Source organism: Panthera tigris, chromosome D3 (assembly GCF_018350195.1).
Source record: "Panthera tigris isolate Pti1 chromosome D3, P.tigris_Pti1_mat1.1, whole genome shotgun sequence".
Lineage (NCBI taxonomy): Eukaryota > Metazoa > Chordata > Mammalia > Carnivora > Felidae > Panthera > Panthera tigris.
In genome coordinates, this window is record NC_056671.1 from 46,495,925 (window position 1) to 46,509,249 (window position 13,325).

The 13,325-nt window shown below is 44.1% G+C and overlaps 1 protein-coding gene across 1 annotated transcript in view; it reads left to right on the forward strand.

Moving 5' to 3' along the window:
* Positions 1-13,325, forward strand: part of TTC39C (tetratricopeptide repeat domain 39C) — a 106,756-nt gene that overhangs the window by 88,846 nt on the left and 4,585 nt on the right. The window contains exons 7-10 of the mRNA XM_042963249.1: positions 2,428-2,521; positions 5,396-5,503; positions 8,852-8,961; positions 9,985-10,108. Of these exons, the coding sequence (XP_042819183.1) occupies positions 2,428-2,521; positions 5,396-5,503; positions 8,852-8,961; positions 9,985-10,108 (436 nt within the window). The remainder of the gene's footprint in view (positions 1-2,427; positions 2,522-5,395; positions 5,504-8,851; positions 8,962-9,984; positions 10,109-13,325) is intronic.

A 13,325-nucleotide genomic window follows, 5' to 3' on the forward strand; every position in this document is an offset into this window, starting at 1 on the left:
ACTTAGTAGTTGCCCGGTAATTAGTGTTCACAAGTAGTTTTTGGTCTTCTGAAGGGCGGTGTGGCATTGCATTGTCCTGCAGCTGGAGACAGCTTGGTGGCAGTGGCTCATCCAGAAGTATTTTGTGTGGGACCACTGAGGGTCAGGAATTTAGCAAACTGAGGAGATGCCTGCAAAGCAGAATTGCCAGCACTGCGGTTTTGTGCAAACGGGCTAAATTGAGTGTGTGTGTGATGTGTGGAAAGAAGTGTTGATCCAGAAAGGGGAAGCGGGCGGTGTGATGAGCGTCCTGTGCACGCACACACATGCACACTGCATACGAGATCTTAAAAATTTTTGAAAATAATATTATTATTTTTTTGCCTCTTTGGGACCTTGGTGGCTATGTGCTTACATCCAGTGTGAATGTCTGACAGGGTTGGGCCTGTCTCACATTCCTAAGAGGTTACCTCCAACTAGATGTTAACCTCCTCGAGAACAGGAGTCACTGGCGCGGGGATGTATGTCCTCTCTTCGCCTCCGTAGATGGTGCTAAGGGATTGAACACCACAGTCCGAACCGTCCTGGCCCAGTGAAGTGTTACTATGGGACGCGAATAGTTATTGATTCAGCCGAGGCCTTGGTTCACGAGTCATTTGGCTTACGATGTTCCTGAGTCATTGGCTGTCCCGAGGATCTCCCTGACTCATCTGTGTGGCATGCGGGTGTCCAAGAGGCCTCCTGCAGTGACCATGCATCACTAAAGGAGCCGAGATCTGCGAAATGCCGCAGGCTCTCATTTGTGATCCTCCCTGCCCCTGCCTGGCTGTCTGTGGGGAGAAGAGGCAGTAGGGACCCCGAAAAGTTGGTGGCCAGGGATCAGCAGAACGGGCACAAAGGGGACCCCAGGGAGGGCTGAGTGTGGGGCAGCGGGCATGGAATGACACCTGCAGGGGCAGGGAAGGCCCCTGAGAACAGGGCTGTGCCAAATTTGTAGGGCATTTAGGATTTGTATTTGTTAACACCTGTCTTTGCTGTATTTAGGATTGACTTGAACTCTTTTATGCTGTTGATGCTTTTTAGGTGCTTTTATCAGGTGCTCTGGTATGAGGTTGGCAGACTTTGAAAGGGCTCTTTAGTGGAAAGAAGCACTAAATGTATTTAATCAGGAGTGAGAACAGTCCTGGGAGAGTCTGCTGGACTCTGGACAGTACTAGATTAATGCAAAAGTCAGAAGTGAGTGTGGGTAGAGGAGAGGTGATGACTGGGAGCAATCAGACAGCATTTTAGGTACAGAATTGACCTAGGACTGTATGGCAGGCGGAGTGGGTCACAGAAGGGAGAGCGAGCTGAGGGCAGGATTAAAGGAGGCTTCACGCAGTCACTCAATACCGATGGGGGTCTTTCTGGCCTGGGGCGGGGCCAGACACACTCCCTTTTGTTGTCCTTTATTGCGCTTTGCAGATCTGGGGTTTTTTACGAATTGAAGGTTTGTGGCAACCCTCCGTGAAGTCTGTTGGCGCCATTTTTCCAGCAACATCTGCTCACTTCATGTCTCTGTCACATTTGGGTAATCCTGGCAATATTTTGAAGTTTTTTGTTATTGTTAATGGTGATCTGTGATTACAACTTGCCGAAAGCTCAGATGATGGCCAGCGTTTTTTAGCAATAAAGTATTTTTTAATTAAGATATGTGTGCTGTTTTTTGGGCATCATGCTATTGCACACTTAAACAACAGTATAGTAGGAGCGTAACTTTTGTATGCACTGGGAAACCGGAAAATTCCTCTGACCCGCATTGTTGCAGTATTTGCAGTACTGGGGGCGTGAAACCAAACCTGTAGTTATCTCTAATATATGCCTGTTGTATAAACAGGAGGGTGAAATCTAGACCCTGTCCTTGCAGGACCTCTCTGGTAACCAGGGGCTGGATTAGCAGTTACAGTGGAGCAAGTCCTTTGTATGGTCCAAGTCTGAAAAGTATGCTGTAGGAGAAGGCGTGAGCAAGCCCTCAGTGGGGGCATCTCCCGCCAGAGCAAAAGAAGTGTTTTGTGCCTAGCCAGGTTCATCTCACAACTGAGACAAATTGGAACGTTCCAGAAATCTTAAATTTTTTTTTTTAATGTTTTTTTTTGAGGGCGGTGGGGGAAGGAGAGAATGAGTAGGGAGAGGCAGAGAGAGAGGGAGACAGAATCTGAAGCAGGCTCCAGGCTCCAGGCTGTCAGCACAGAGAGGCCGATGCGGGACTCAAGCCCTCCAACTGTGAGATCAGGACCAGAGCCGAAGTTGGATGCTTAACTGACGGAGTCACCCAGGCGCCCCCAGAAATCTCTAAATTGTTTAATCTGTTTAAAATGACTGTTAAGGAAGAAGACGTATTGGAATGGAAAGGATTGTAATGTTCATGGCAGCTCTTAGCCAGTAACTCTGTTTTCATTCTTTCCTCAGTGTCAAATCAACAGTGCCTTGACTTCTTTCCATACTGCTTTGGAACTTGCGATAGATCAGAGAGAGATCCAGCATGTCTGTCTGTATGAAATCGGTAAATATGAAATGTCTGTCCAGCTTCTTGTCACGACCTGGCATTCATGCATTCTGCTTGTGTCCGGCTGGATGTCTAGCTTCCTGTCACAAGTCTTCATTCTTGTGCACGTTTGCATTATTAATGCTGTTCAGTTTGTATCTTCTGTAAAATACTTGCTGCCATTTATGGTAAGACTTTGTCATCAGAGCACAAGGGGTGATAACTTATCTCCGTGATTGTCATTACTGCGTTAGTTTACTCTTTAGAACATTTGATTTTAGGATAATAGGTCCTGTGAAAAGAATTGACTAAAACTCATTTGTAAATAACCTTACCGGACTGTACATTGGAATCCAAAACTAAGTTTTCCTCCCTCACAGTGGTGTTTACCTGAAAAGAAAAATACAGCGTGGGAGAGAGTTGGGCACATTGACCCCAATCCCAGCCCTTCTGCCGACTAGCTCAAAGACCTGGGACAAATGGTTTAAGCCTCATGGTTGTCATGAGTGTTCGGGTGCCTGCCCTCAGTGGTTGTGAGATTTAGATGCAGTAGGAACGAGTGTCAGGTGGGGCTCCTGGTCCTCAGAACACCCTCCACATGTGTTAGCTTCCTTCCTTCTGCTCACCTCCCTCCTGCAGACACATTTATAAACAGACATGGAAATACTTACTTGCTTACAGCTTTCTCCCTCTTCCCCAAAGCTGTTACTCAGTTTTTTGCTGACTGCACTAAATTCTGTCCTGTTTACCCTAGTAATTCCACAGTCCTTTTTTGTAGCAGGTGCTCTGTCTTGCGGAGGAGAATCCATACAAGTTTGGGTTTGAAATAATGACACGTTGTAATAAGGGCTTCATATTTGTTAGGGTTTCAGCCCAGTAGGGCAAGGTCACATCATACAGCACCTAGAAAGGGAATGAGGGGGCCAGGGTGAGGAGAAATAATGAGGCAGTGATGGAATCAACAGGAAGACTGGAACTCTAAGGCTCCCTGCAGAGAGAAAAGGACAAATGGGGGGTGCACAGGAGGCCTTTGACACCTGTCAGGTTGGGACCCTGGGATGCTTGCCACTTGCTGATACGCTGTGGACATAGTTGTCTTCCTGAATAACTTTAAATCTTTTAAAAAAAATTTTTTTAATGTTTATTTTTGAGAGAGAGAGACAGAGACAGAACACAAGTGGGGGAGGGGCAGAGACAGGGGGAGACACAGAATCTGAAGCAGGCTCCAGGCTCTGGGCTATCAGCACAGAGCCTGACGCGGGGCTCGAACCCATGAGCTGTGAGATCATGACATGAGTTGAAGTCAGACGCTCAACTGTCTGAGCCACCCAGGTGCCTCTAAATCTTTTTAAAGAGAAGTACAAACTAAAAGACTGGGCACTTCCTAGTGAAACAGTATTGTGTTTTAAATACCTGTTATGGGTTAGGGAAAAGAGATGAGGTATAATCCAGTGGAAAAAATATTTGTATATGATACAAACCCTGCTGGAGCTCTGGGTAGTAGCCATAATGTAGGATGGAATGTATTTCAAAGAACTTGAATTAAGGCCTAGATTTGGTGGCCTTTTTTTCGTTCTTAAGATACTGCTTTCTTTTTTTTCTTCCACTTATTGAGATATAATCGACATATACTGTATTCAAGTTGTATGCCCTAACGATTTGATATGTGCATGTATTGCACAATGATTATGATGGCCTCTTTTTTTGGTGCAGCATTTTCAGGTCTGTGGCAGTGTGGAGGGTTAGAGCTGAAGGAAGCTTGGAAATCATCACAGCCTAACCCTGAGGCCTATTAGCAAGGTTAACCCAAGAAAAAGAAGCCCAGTTGTAACTCAGCTTCTGATTCAGATTCATTGGTACCTCTACATATTTTGCACTTAATTCCCATCTTACAGGATGGACATTGTCAGCCCCGATTTTTACTGTCCTATGTCTACTTCTCCTATCCCATAGAATTGACACTGGATTTTCTGGAAGTGTGGATCTCTCTCATCCCTGTACTAAAAAGGCAGGTCCAAGATGGCACAAGTACTTCACGACAAGCAGATATAGCAGGAGGTAGATAGCAGAGAGCAGTGGCCTTGAGTCCTTAGCAGTTCCCTCTAAGCTCTGTGGCCTTGAGCAAGTCTCACCCACCTCTCTGTGCCTTAGATTTTCTCCTTGGTAAAATGAGAACACCGTCCGCCACCTTAGCAAGCCTCTAGTAGAATTAGAAGTATGCCAGGTGCCCAGGCACACAGGGGGATGTGGCAATGGCAGGTACTGTTGTAAAAATGAGGGTAGAATTCCCTGCATTTTTGTGGCTGCCACTTCTTCCCAGAATGCCTGTCTCCTGGTGCTTTGATCTGGGAAAGAGGGGGTTCTTTCTCAGCTCTGCTGCCAACCTGGAGAGGGGCGGGGGGGGGGGGGGGGTACTTAATCTCTAACTGGCTTGTTGTCTCTACTTCTCACAAGGGTTCGAGAATTAATAATCATTAAGGAGCACCCGGGTGCTTGAAGACTGTTTGAGATCCTCACTATGTATATAATCTAACAGTAGTCCTTCCTTTTCTGTGTCTGTGCCTGCTCTTGGAGAAGTACTCCTGTACTTAGATTAATCTCACCACCCAAATTGGAGTGTAGGATACAAATTAGGGTGTTTTCATGGAAATCTTTATGTCATTCTGTGTACTGCTTCCATACTGCTTAATGGGTTGTGAAGTCAGAAGTGCTGTTGTGCCTTATGCAAAATGTCACATTGAAAATACTTAAGAGAAAAAAAAGTCTTCAGGTTTTCAGGTAGTGTGCATGTGGCACTGAGACAAAGATGGTCAGCTGTATCAGATTCCTAGCTTAAAGACAGGATATGAATCATGACTTTGGGGTCCCATACTAAAAATATTTCTTTCATAGGTTGGTGCAGCATGATAGAGCTGAATTTCAAGGATGCATTTGATTCCTTTGAGAGGCTGAAAAATGAGTCCAGGTGGTCCCAGTGCTATTACGCCTATTTAACTGCAGGTGAGTAGCTTATTTCTGTGGTGAGTTCACCACACACATTGGCGGATGGGAGGGAGATGTCAAGAAGACGTGGGGTTCTCCTTCCTCTCCTTCCTTTTCCGTAGCATGTTAATGTTCTGTGCTACCTAGTCACCCAGCGGTGACTGACTCAGTCCTGCACAGCAGCTCCCCCTTTCTGCTGGTTTGGTCATAGGCTCTGTTTTGAAAACGCTTATTGTGAGGGTTTCTGTGTATTTTGCCCTAAGCAGCCTCAGCCTACCCTTAACTCCTATCCTTTACTTTCTACAATATGGTTTTTAGTTTTTAAGAATTTAAATATTTTTTAAGGAATTTAACATGTCTTTTAAATTGTGTTAATATTTTTGTTTGGATCACTAGTGCCCTGGTTACAAAGTTGCATTTGAGTAGTCTGCTCCAACCTTGTTTTACTTATTAAAACCTTCTTAAATTTACAGTGTAATTTTGTAGAACATGAGGTATTTGAACACTGCCTATCATTTAGCAGAGACCGCTTGTCATTGCTGATATGAGTAAGAGTGCATGTTTTGGCCTCCTCTCAGGAGATAAAGATATGCTGCCACCTGGTGGAGAAAGGGATGTCTGTGCCCTGAGATGCATAAAGTGCCGTCATGCCATCATGATGTACACTTGCAGAGGTGGAAATTAAAAGTACCAAGTGGCTGTGCATTTTCTGCTTCTGATAAACTCTCCTTACATGGCCATATAAGTGATTCTTTAAAATTCAGACATAATTTTAAATCTCTCATTTCCCTGAATATTTGCGTTTAATGAAGGATTTCCTGTTATTCCAGTCCCCTAACTGATCTGTTTAAGAGAATTAACAGTGGCAAGTGTGCATATCCTGGATGTTCTAAAACTGTGGTTCATTTTGAGTCAACATGAAAGCTCTTTATACCTACACTCTTGACTACAGTCCCCCTAGGGCATCCATTTTTGTATGGCTCTGTAGCTTATGTTTGAATAGGATTATTTTCAGTATAGTGGTGAATATACTTTGTCTCACACCTTAAGAGTTGTTTTACAGGGGCACCTCGGTGGCTCAGTCAGTTGAGCATCCGACTTCAGCTCAGGTCATGATCTCGCGGTCTGTGGGTTCAAGCCCCGCATCAGGCTCTGTGCTGACAGCTCAGAGCCTGGAGCCTGCTTCAGATTCTGTGTCTCCCTCTCTCTCTCTCTCTCTGCCCCTCCCCTGCTCATGCTCTGTCTTTCTCTCTGTCAAAACTAAAATAAACATTAAAAAAAAAGTTGTTTTATAGAACCCACAGGCATCTCCGATGAAAGTACCAGCTATTTCCTGAGTAGCCTCCGTGTGCCCAACATGTTGAATGCATGAACTGAAAAGCAGAGGTCTTCACAACAGCACAGCCATCAGTTGTTAACATGTTATTGAGTCACATAGTCACTCGTGGGCAGCTGTTTCTTTTTTAATCTTTGTTGATCATGGAACAAATAAATGTGCAACGCGGCTATATAGAGGAGTATTTTTTCTCCAAATATTGGAAATCCCAGGACTATACCAGTTTGTGGGAGCTGATAAAGCACGAAAGACTAGTCTCTGCCTTTGCAAGGGGATTTTGTGCAGATGGTAAGAGGTGTCAGGAGCTCCACTACAAAGCATACACAGGAAGGGGACGATCACTTCTGTCAAGCTTTCTGCCATCTCGCAGGAGCTGCCATTTGAATTGGCCCTGAAGGACAGGTACATGTCGACAGGCAGATGGATGTTCAGGGACCAGAAACACTGCCACCAGGGACTTAGTTTCCTGTACTGTTCAATTGTCATAAAATCCACATGATGTAAAATCTGCCATTTTCACCATTTTTGAGTTCAGTGGCATAGTGTGCATGTACACGGTTATGCAGCCATCACCACCATCTGTCCCTTTTTTAAACTATGTGACTAAGAAAGTTACAGATTGTCGGAGAAGGATGTCAGACTACATGCAGCAGACATTACTCCTTTTTCATTTGCTTACTGGGTGACCTTAGGCAAGTCTTTTAACTTTCTTGGACCTTTACATTCTCTGATCTATAGCCTGATGGGGTTGGTATACACAACAATCACTGCATTTCCTTCTGTTTTTGAGATGCCAAAGCTGCAGGAGATGAGGTCATTTTGGATGAATTCATACCCTGTCCTTTTGACCAGGGCCGCTTTCCTAACGGAATGTGGTTGCCCCTCCCTTGAACATTCAGCTTAATCCCTCATGCTCCCAGCAGAAAATCTTCTGCTTCTCCCATCACCTTGACATCCACAGCCTTCTCTGAGTCTTGGTGTCTTTGCTTCTTTGGCCCTGCTGACAGGTGTCATCCTGTGACATGCCGTGGCCTGGTGCTCTGCTTGACCACACCCCAAAATGTGAATAGAGGACCACCTAGTTTTAGGGGCGCTCGAATAAAGGAGGAATTAGGAAATCAATGGACATTCCAGCTGGGGATTGAAAAATATGTGCCAAAGACAACATCTAAGAAAAAAAATTGATATAAATGAATTCAGTGCCATTGTAGTTGAGAAGAGTGGTTGGTAAAGTTGGTAAAGTTTCACCTTCAGAGATACAAAATGAAGCAAGTATGATTAAGTCTTTGCCTGGGGCTTGGGGTAGGATGAAGATTGTGTGCAGGCTGCCAAAATCTTACCATCCTCCAAGGCTCTCAGACTGACTCCTAGCTCCTGATCACTCCAGAAAGAAATGTTTCCTTTCTCTTCCTGAGGCTTTCCAAAAGCACTTTGGTTTTCCTACCCTCAAGGCTCTTATCAACATATACATTATAGCTATGGGACTATGTGTGTATCTTCTTTCTCCAGCTGAAATTTACGTTTCTTTAGGGTTAAAGCATGTGTTTTCTTCCATGTTCTTGCTGGTGGCTTGTAGGTGGTAGGTGGCCCACGAACATGTGTAAGATTAATTTCATGACTTTCTTTCCAGGCACAGAGAGGTACCCTCCATCCACCATGAAACTTCATGATCTTCTTGGCTCCTTATCATTCTTTCCTAGATTCCTTTTTATTCCACTTTCTGAGTATGTGGGCCTCAGCTAGACCACACTGTGCCAATAGCTGGGAATTTTGTCACGTCCAAGACTAGCGCCCAATGAGAGGACCAGGACCACGGTTTTCCTGTATGTCCCCACAAAACTCTGGGAACCCAAGGAAGTAGTTGTTGAGTCAGTGGTGTGACAATCAACAGGATGTTGTAGGCCTCTATGTAACACTTGCTCCCTCCCGTGTTTTTCTTTGGTAACGTTTTCCAAGTACCATCAGCCTGAGTGTCTTTCCGTGGCATTTTTCCCCTGATACTTAGGGAGTACAACAATGGTTTCTTGCAGTTTGTCAGGGAGCCACCGGTGACGTGGATGGGGCACAGATAGTGTTTAAAGAAGTTCAGAAGCTCTTCAAAAGGAAAAACAATCAGATTGAACAATTCTCAGTGAAAAAGGTACGTTGGAGCCTATTGATCTGGTGTGTGTTTGTGACGGGCATTTGTAACCGACACCATCTTGGACAAGTTTTAGGAAATCCTAATCCAAGCCAGCGACTTACTTGCCAGTGCACTTTGCCACCGTGGAGAAAATTTACCCCCGTGGGCATACTTCTCTTTTGAATGGAAAGTGCTGGTTTTGCTGCACGTGACTAAAACAGATGTTATTTCTTTGAGTGGGTAGACACATTACAGACCCTGTAGAGCTAATGAGCACATCTGGAAAGGGAAAGCACCTGTCTAAGGAGTTGGGTGGTTTCAGAAGCATCGAAATTGGCAGAATCTAGGCAAGAGATAAAGACTATTGAGTCTCAATAATTTACTGAACACATCACATTTGGACCTTCTAAAAAATAAAAACATGCATCAAATGTACCAGTAGAAAGGCCCAGTACTGCAGGGACAAAGACCCTAATTTATTCTACACTTTTTAGGAAAAAAAGTTAGTGGAATCACTGTGGGTTACATGACAACTTGTCATATCCTGAATTTTCCATGATTTTAGTTTGTTACTAATGAATGAACATTTAGTGACTTAGCTTGAGTATAAACTGGATTATAATGTGGAATACCACTGAGGCCACTAGGACTAGATAAAAAATTAAAAAGTCAATAAAGCCGTAACTAAAATGCATCTAGTATTAATTACATCTTCCACGTAAGCCCATTCATTATTACTGGTCACCCAGCTTTTATAAATTCCTTGGATTTAAACTGAAATGAATCCACTTTCATCCTGTTTTCTGAATGCACCCTGGATCTTAACAGTAGATGGAGTTGAATAATGAATGAAAGGCATATCTATCATACGTTAAAGGTTAGAAAGCCAAAAATTTTTATATAGAGAGAAGTTCTCATTGTTAGCTTTGTTGGAGGGGGTTGTTGATGTCAGAGATGAACTGTGCATTTTTTAATGTCTCGAGTATGTTTTTATTTGAATTCGTTTTCCCAAACCCAGCGTGATCATTCTCACACTTGCAGGCAGAGAGGTTTCGGAAAGTAGCTCCCACCAGAGCGTTGTGTGTACTGGCCTCCATTGAAGTGTTATACCTGTGGAAAGCCCTCCCCAACTGCTCCTTCCCCAACCTGCAGAGGATGAGTCAAGGTAATAAAAAAACTCTACTCATCGGCCGGTTTCTTCGGTTTCCCGTTAGTGTTATCTGATTCAGAGAGTACAGATCTGCCATTCTTGGATTAGATGGTGGAGTGGTGAAGAACGCTCTGTTGCATATAGGTGACAGGTGTAGGCAGCACGGGAATGTGCGGACATGCTCACATCGTTGGCGGTGCGTGCTGAGGCGCAATGACTGCAAAGTGTTGCCGACTCTTATAGCCCTGGGGATTGCTGGATGCGTACGTTTTTTTCCCCCAGCAAAAGCCCTTTGTTTTATATAAGTTTGATTCACGTTTATTAAAATGAACAGGTAGTATCTGCTTCATTGAGTTTTGACAAATATATGCGTGCTGGCATCCACCGCCACAATGAAGATCTAGAACATTTCTAACCACCCCTGTAATTTCCCTTGGGCACCTTCTCAGTCAGTCCCCACCCCAAGGCAACCGCTGTTCTGATTTCTCTCTCCACAGATTACTTTCGCCTGTCCTTGAACTTCATAGAAGTTCAGACCGTGTGTACTTTTCATTGCTTGGCTTGGCTTCCTTTGTTCAGCATAGCACCTCTGGGAGTGATCCATGTTGTAGCCCGTATCAGTAGTTCGTTCCTTACACCTGCTGAGTGACACTTCACTGTGGGGCTAAATCTGTACCATGGTGTGTTTATCCTTTCTCCTGTTAACGGACGTTTGATTTGTTCCTGGTTTTTTTTAGCCATCATGAGTAAAGCTGCTACAAACATAAGTATACATCATAAGTGTACTTGTCTTTTGTGTAGACATCATATACTCATTTCTCTTGAGTAAATACCTAGGACTGTAATTAGAAGCCTAGATTTTTGATTCATGTATTTTTGAAAAAAACATAGGGGGGGCGCGTGTGTGGCTCAGTTGGTTGAGCGTCCCACTACGGTTCAGGTCATGATCTCACAGTCCATGAGTTCGAGCCCTGCACAGGGCTCTGTATTCACAGCTCAGAGCCTGGACCCTGCTTCGGATTGTGTGTCTCCCTCTCTCTCTGCCCCTCCCCTGCTTGCTCGCTCTCTCTCTCAAAAATAAATAAATACTAAAAAAACAAACAAACAAAAAAACCCCAGGACCATAGGTTATGGTAATATAGCCTTCATAAAGTCATTTTTATTATAGCTATGGGAAAAGTTCACAGAGAATAAACAATCCCTGGTTGTTGATGCAAGTCTAGAATGTCTAGCAATGTCTAACTCTAAGGAACAATACAGAATTTTATTCTTTGTAATGCACAAATGCGAGACTGTGTAGAGAGAATTCAGACACAAATGCACATATAAAATAGGCTGTAATTGACAGGCATAGAAATGATTATCACTTAATGTGACTAAATATTCTCTGAATCCCTTTCCAGGTATCAAAATAAATAGCAATGATGTGGTCATGGAGAAAGGGAGGCTCTTGAGTAAACATGATATAATTCTTTAATATCTTTGTTAAATATTAGTGCAGTTTTGAGATCGATTAGTTTCTATCATTCCCCAGTGTTAAGCAGTAATGATCCAAATCTATTCAGCCATGTAGAGTACAGAGAAGATCTCTGTAGAGTAATAGTTCCAGAAAAAAACTGGTAGTGGATGAAAGCAATCAAATGCATTAATTAAGTGCTGACCCAGCTTTGTGTATTCAGCTTCTCCGACCCCCCATCTGTAACTTCCTTCATCAGCAGATGTACTTGGATTCTTACAGTGCTCATCTTGTGGTTTCATTTGTAGCCCTTCCCCCACCCTGTGCACTGCATTCTTCCTCAGCATTTTATTTATCCATTTATTTTTAAACATTTAAATGTTTATTTTTGAGGGGGAGCAAGGGGGAGCGAGAGAGAGGGAATGAGCACACAAGCAGGGGAGGAGCAGAGAGAGAAAGAGCGCACAGGCAGGAGAGGGAGACAGAGTCCGAGGTAGGCTTCTAGGCTGTGAGCTGTAAACACAGAGCCCAGTGCAGGGCTCGAACACGAGCTGTGAGATCATGACCTGAGCCAAAGTTGGGCACTTAACCAACCTAGCCGCCCAGGTGCCCTTCTTCCTCTGCATTTTAAAAATATTTCTGTATATCCTCAACATAGTGCCCAGAGTGATCCTGTTAAATGAAGTCATGTTATTTTGGGCCTCAGAACCCTCTGTGGTTTCATATCATTTAAAGTAAATGCCCAAGTCCATTCGGTGGCCTACAGGGCTCTGATCTGTCCACCACTCTCCCCCCTCGTCCACCCCATTGCCTCTCACTGCTCCTCCTGCTTGCTCACCAGGCTCCAGCCACACTCACTTCACTGTTCTTGAACACACCAGGCACACGCTGGCTTCAGTGCCTTTGCACTTTCTCTTCTTTCTGTCTGCAAATGCGCTTCTGAACATCCATGTGGCTCCTTCACTCATTTCCTTCAGGTCTTTACTCAAATATCACCTTTTTATTGAGGCTTAAACCAGCCACAAACAAAGGTGTGTGTGTATATGTGTGTACATATGTATGTGTATCTATTTATAAAATCTTACCAAATCTCAGTATCTCTGTTGGTCCATAGAAACTGTTAACTTCCTTTCCTCCTCTGTTAGCTCCACTGTGTTTCCAATTTTCCACCCTTTTCATTTCCTTGGAAAAACTCCTGTAACATCCTCCAACATGTGTGCCCATCCTGCGTGGTAGATGGCAAGCTTCTTGAAGTGGAGGGGTCACGGCGGATGCCCCCTCAGTGATGAGTGCAGTGCATCAGTACAAACGTGGAAAGGTGCCCGCCATATGGCTTATGAAGTTAATATGATAGAATTTTTTAGAAGTATTTTTATAGAGTAGTTTTAGGTTCTTAGCAAAATTAAACAAAGTACTAGAGTTTCCACATACCACACCCCTCACTTCCCCATACACACAGCCTCCCCATCAACATTGCCACCCCTCCCACCCCCCTACTCACCCCCCTCCCTCCTCACCCAGATGGATACATTTGTTACAGCCAGTGAACCAATGCTGACGCATCATTAGGGTTTAGTCATACATTAGAGTTCATTCTTTGTTTCATACATTCTGTGTGATTTGACAAGTACGAACTGACATGTAGCCACACTTAGAGGTAGTATCCTGCAGAATATTTCACTGCCCTAAAAATCCCCTGTCTTCCAGCTGTTCCTCCCTTCCTCTCCCTCCCCCAGACTTTTGGGAACTACCGCCTCCAGAGTTTTGCCTTTTCCA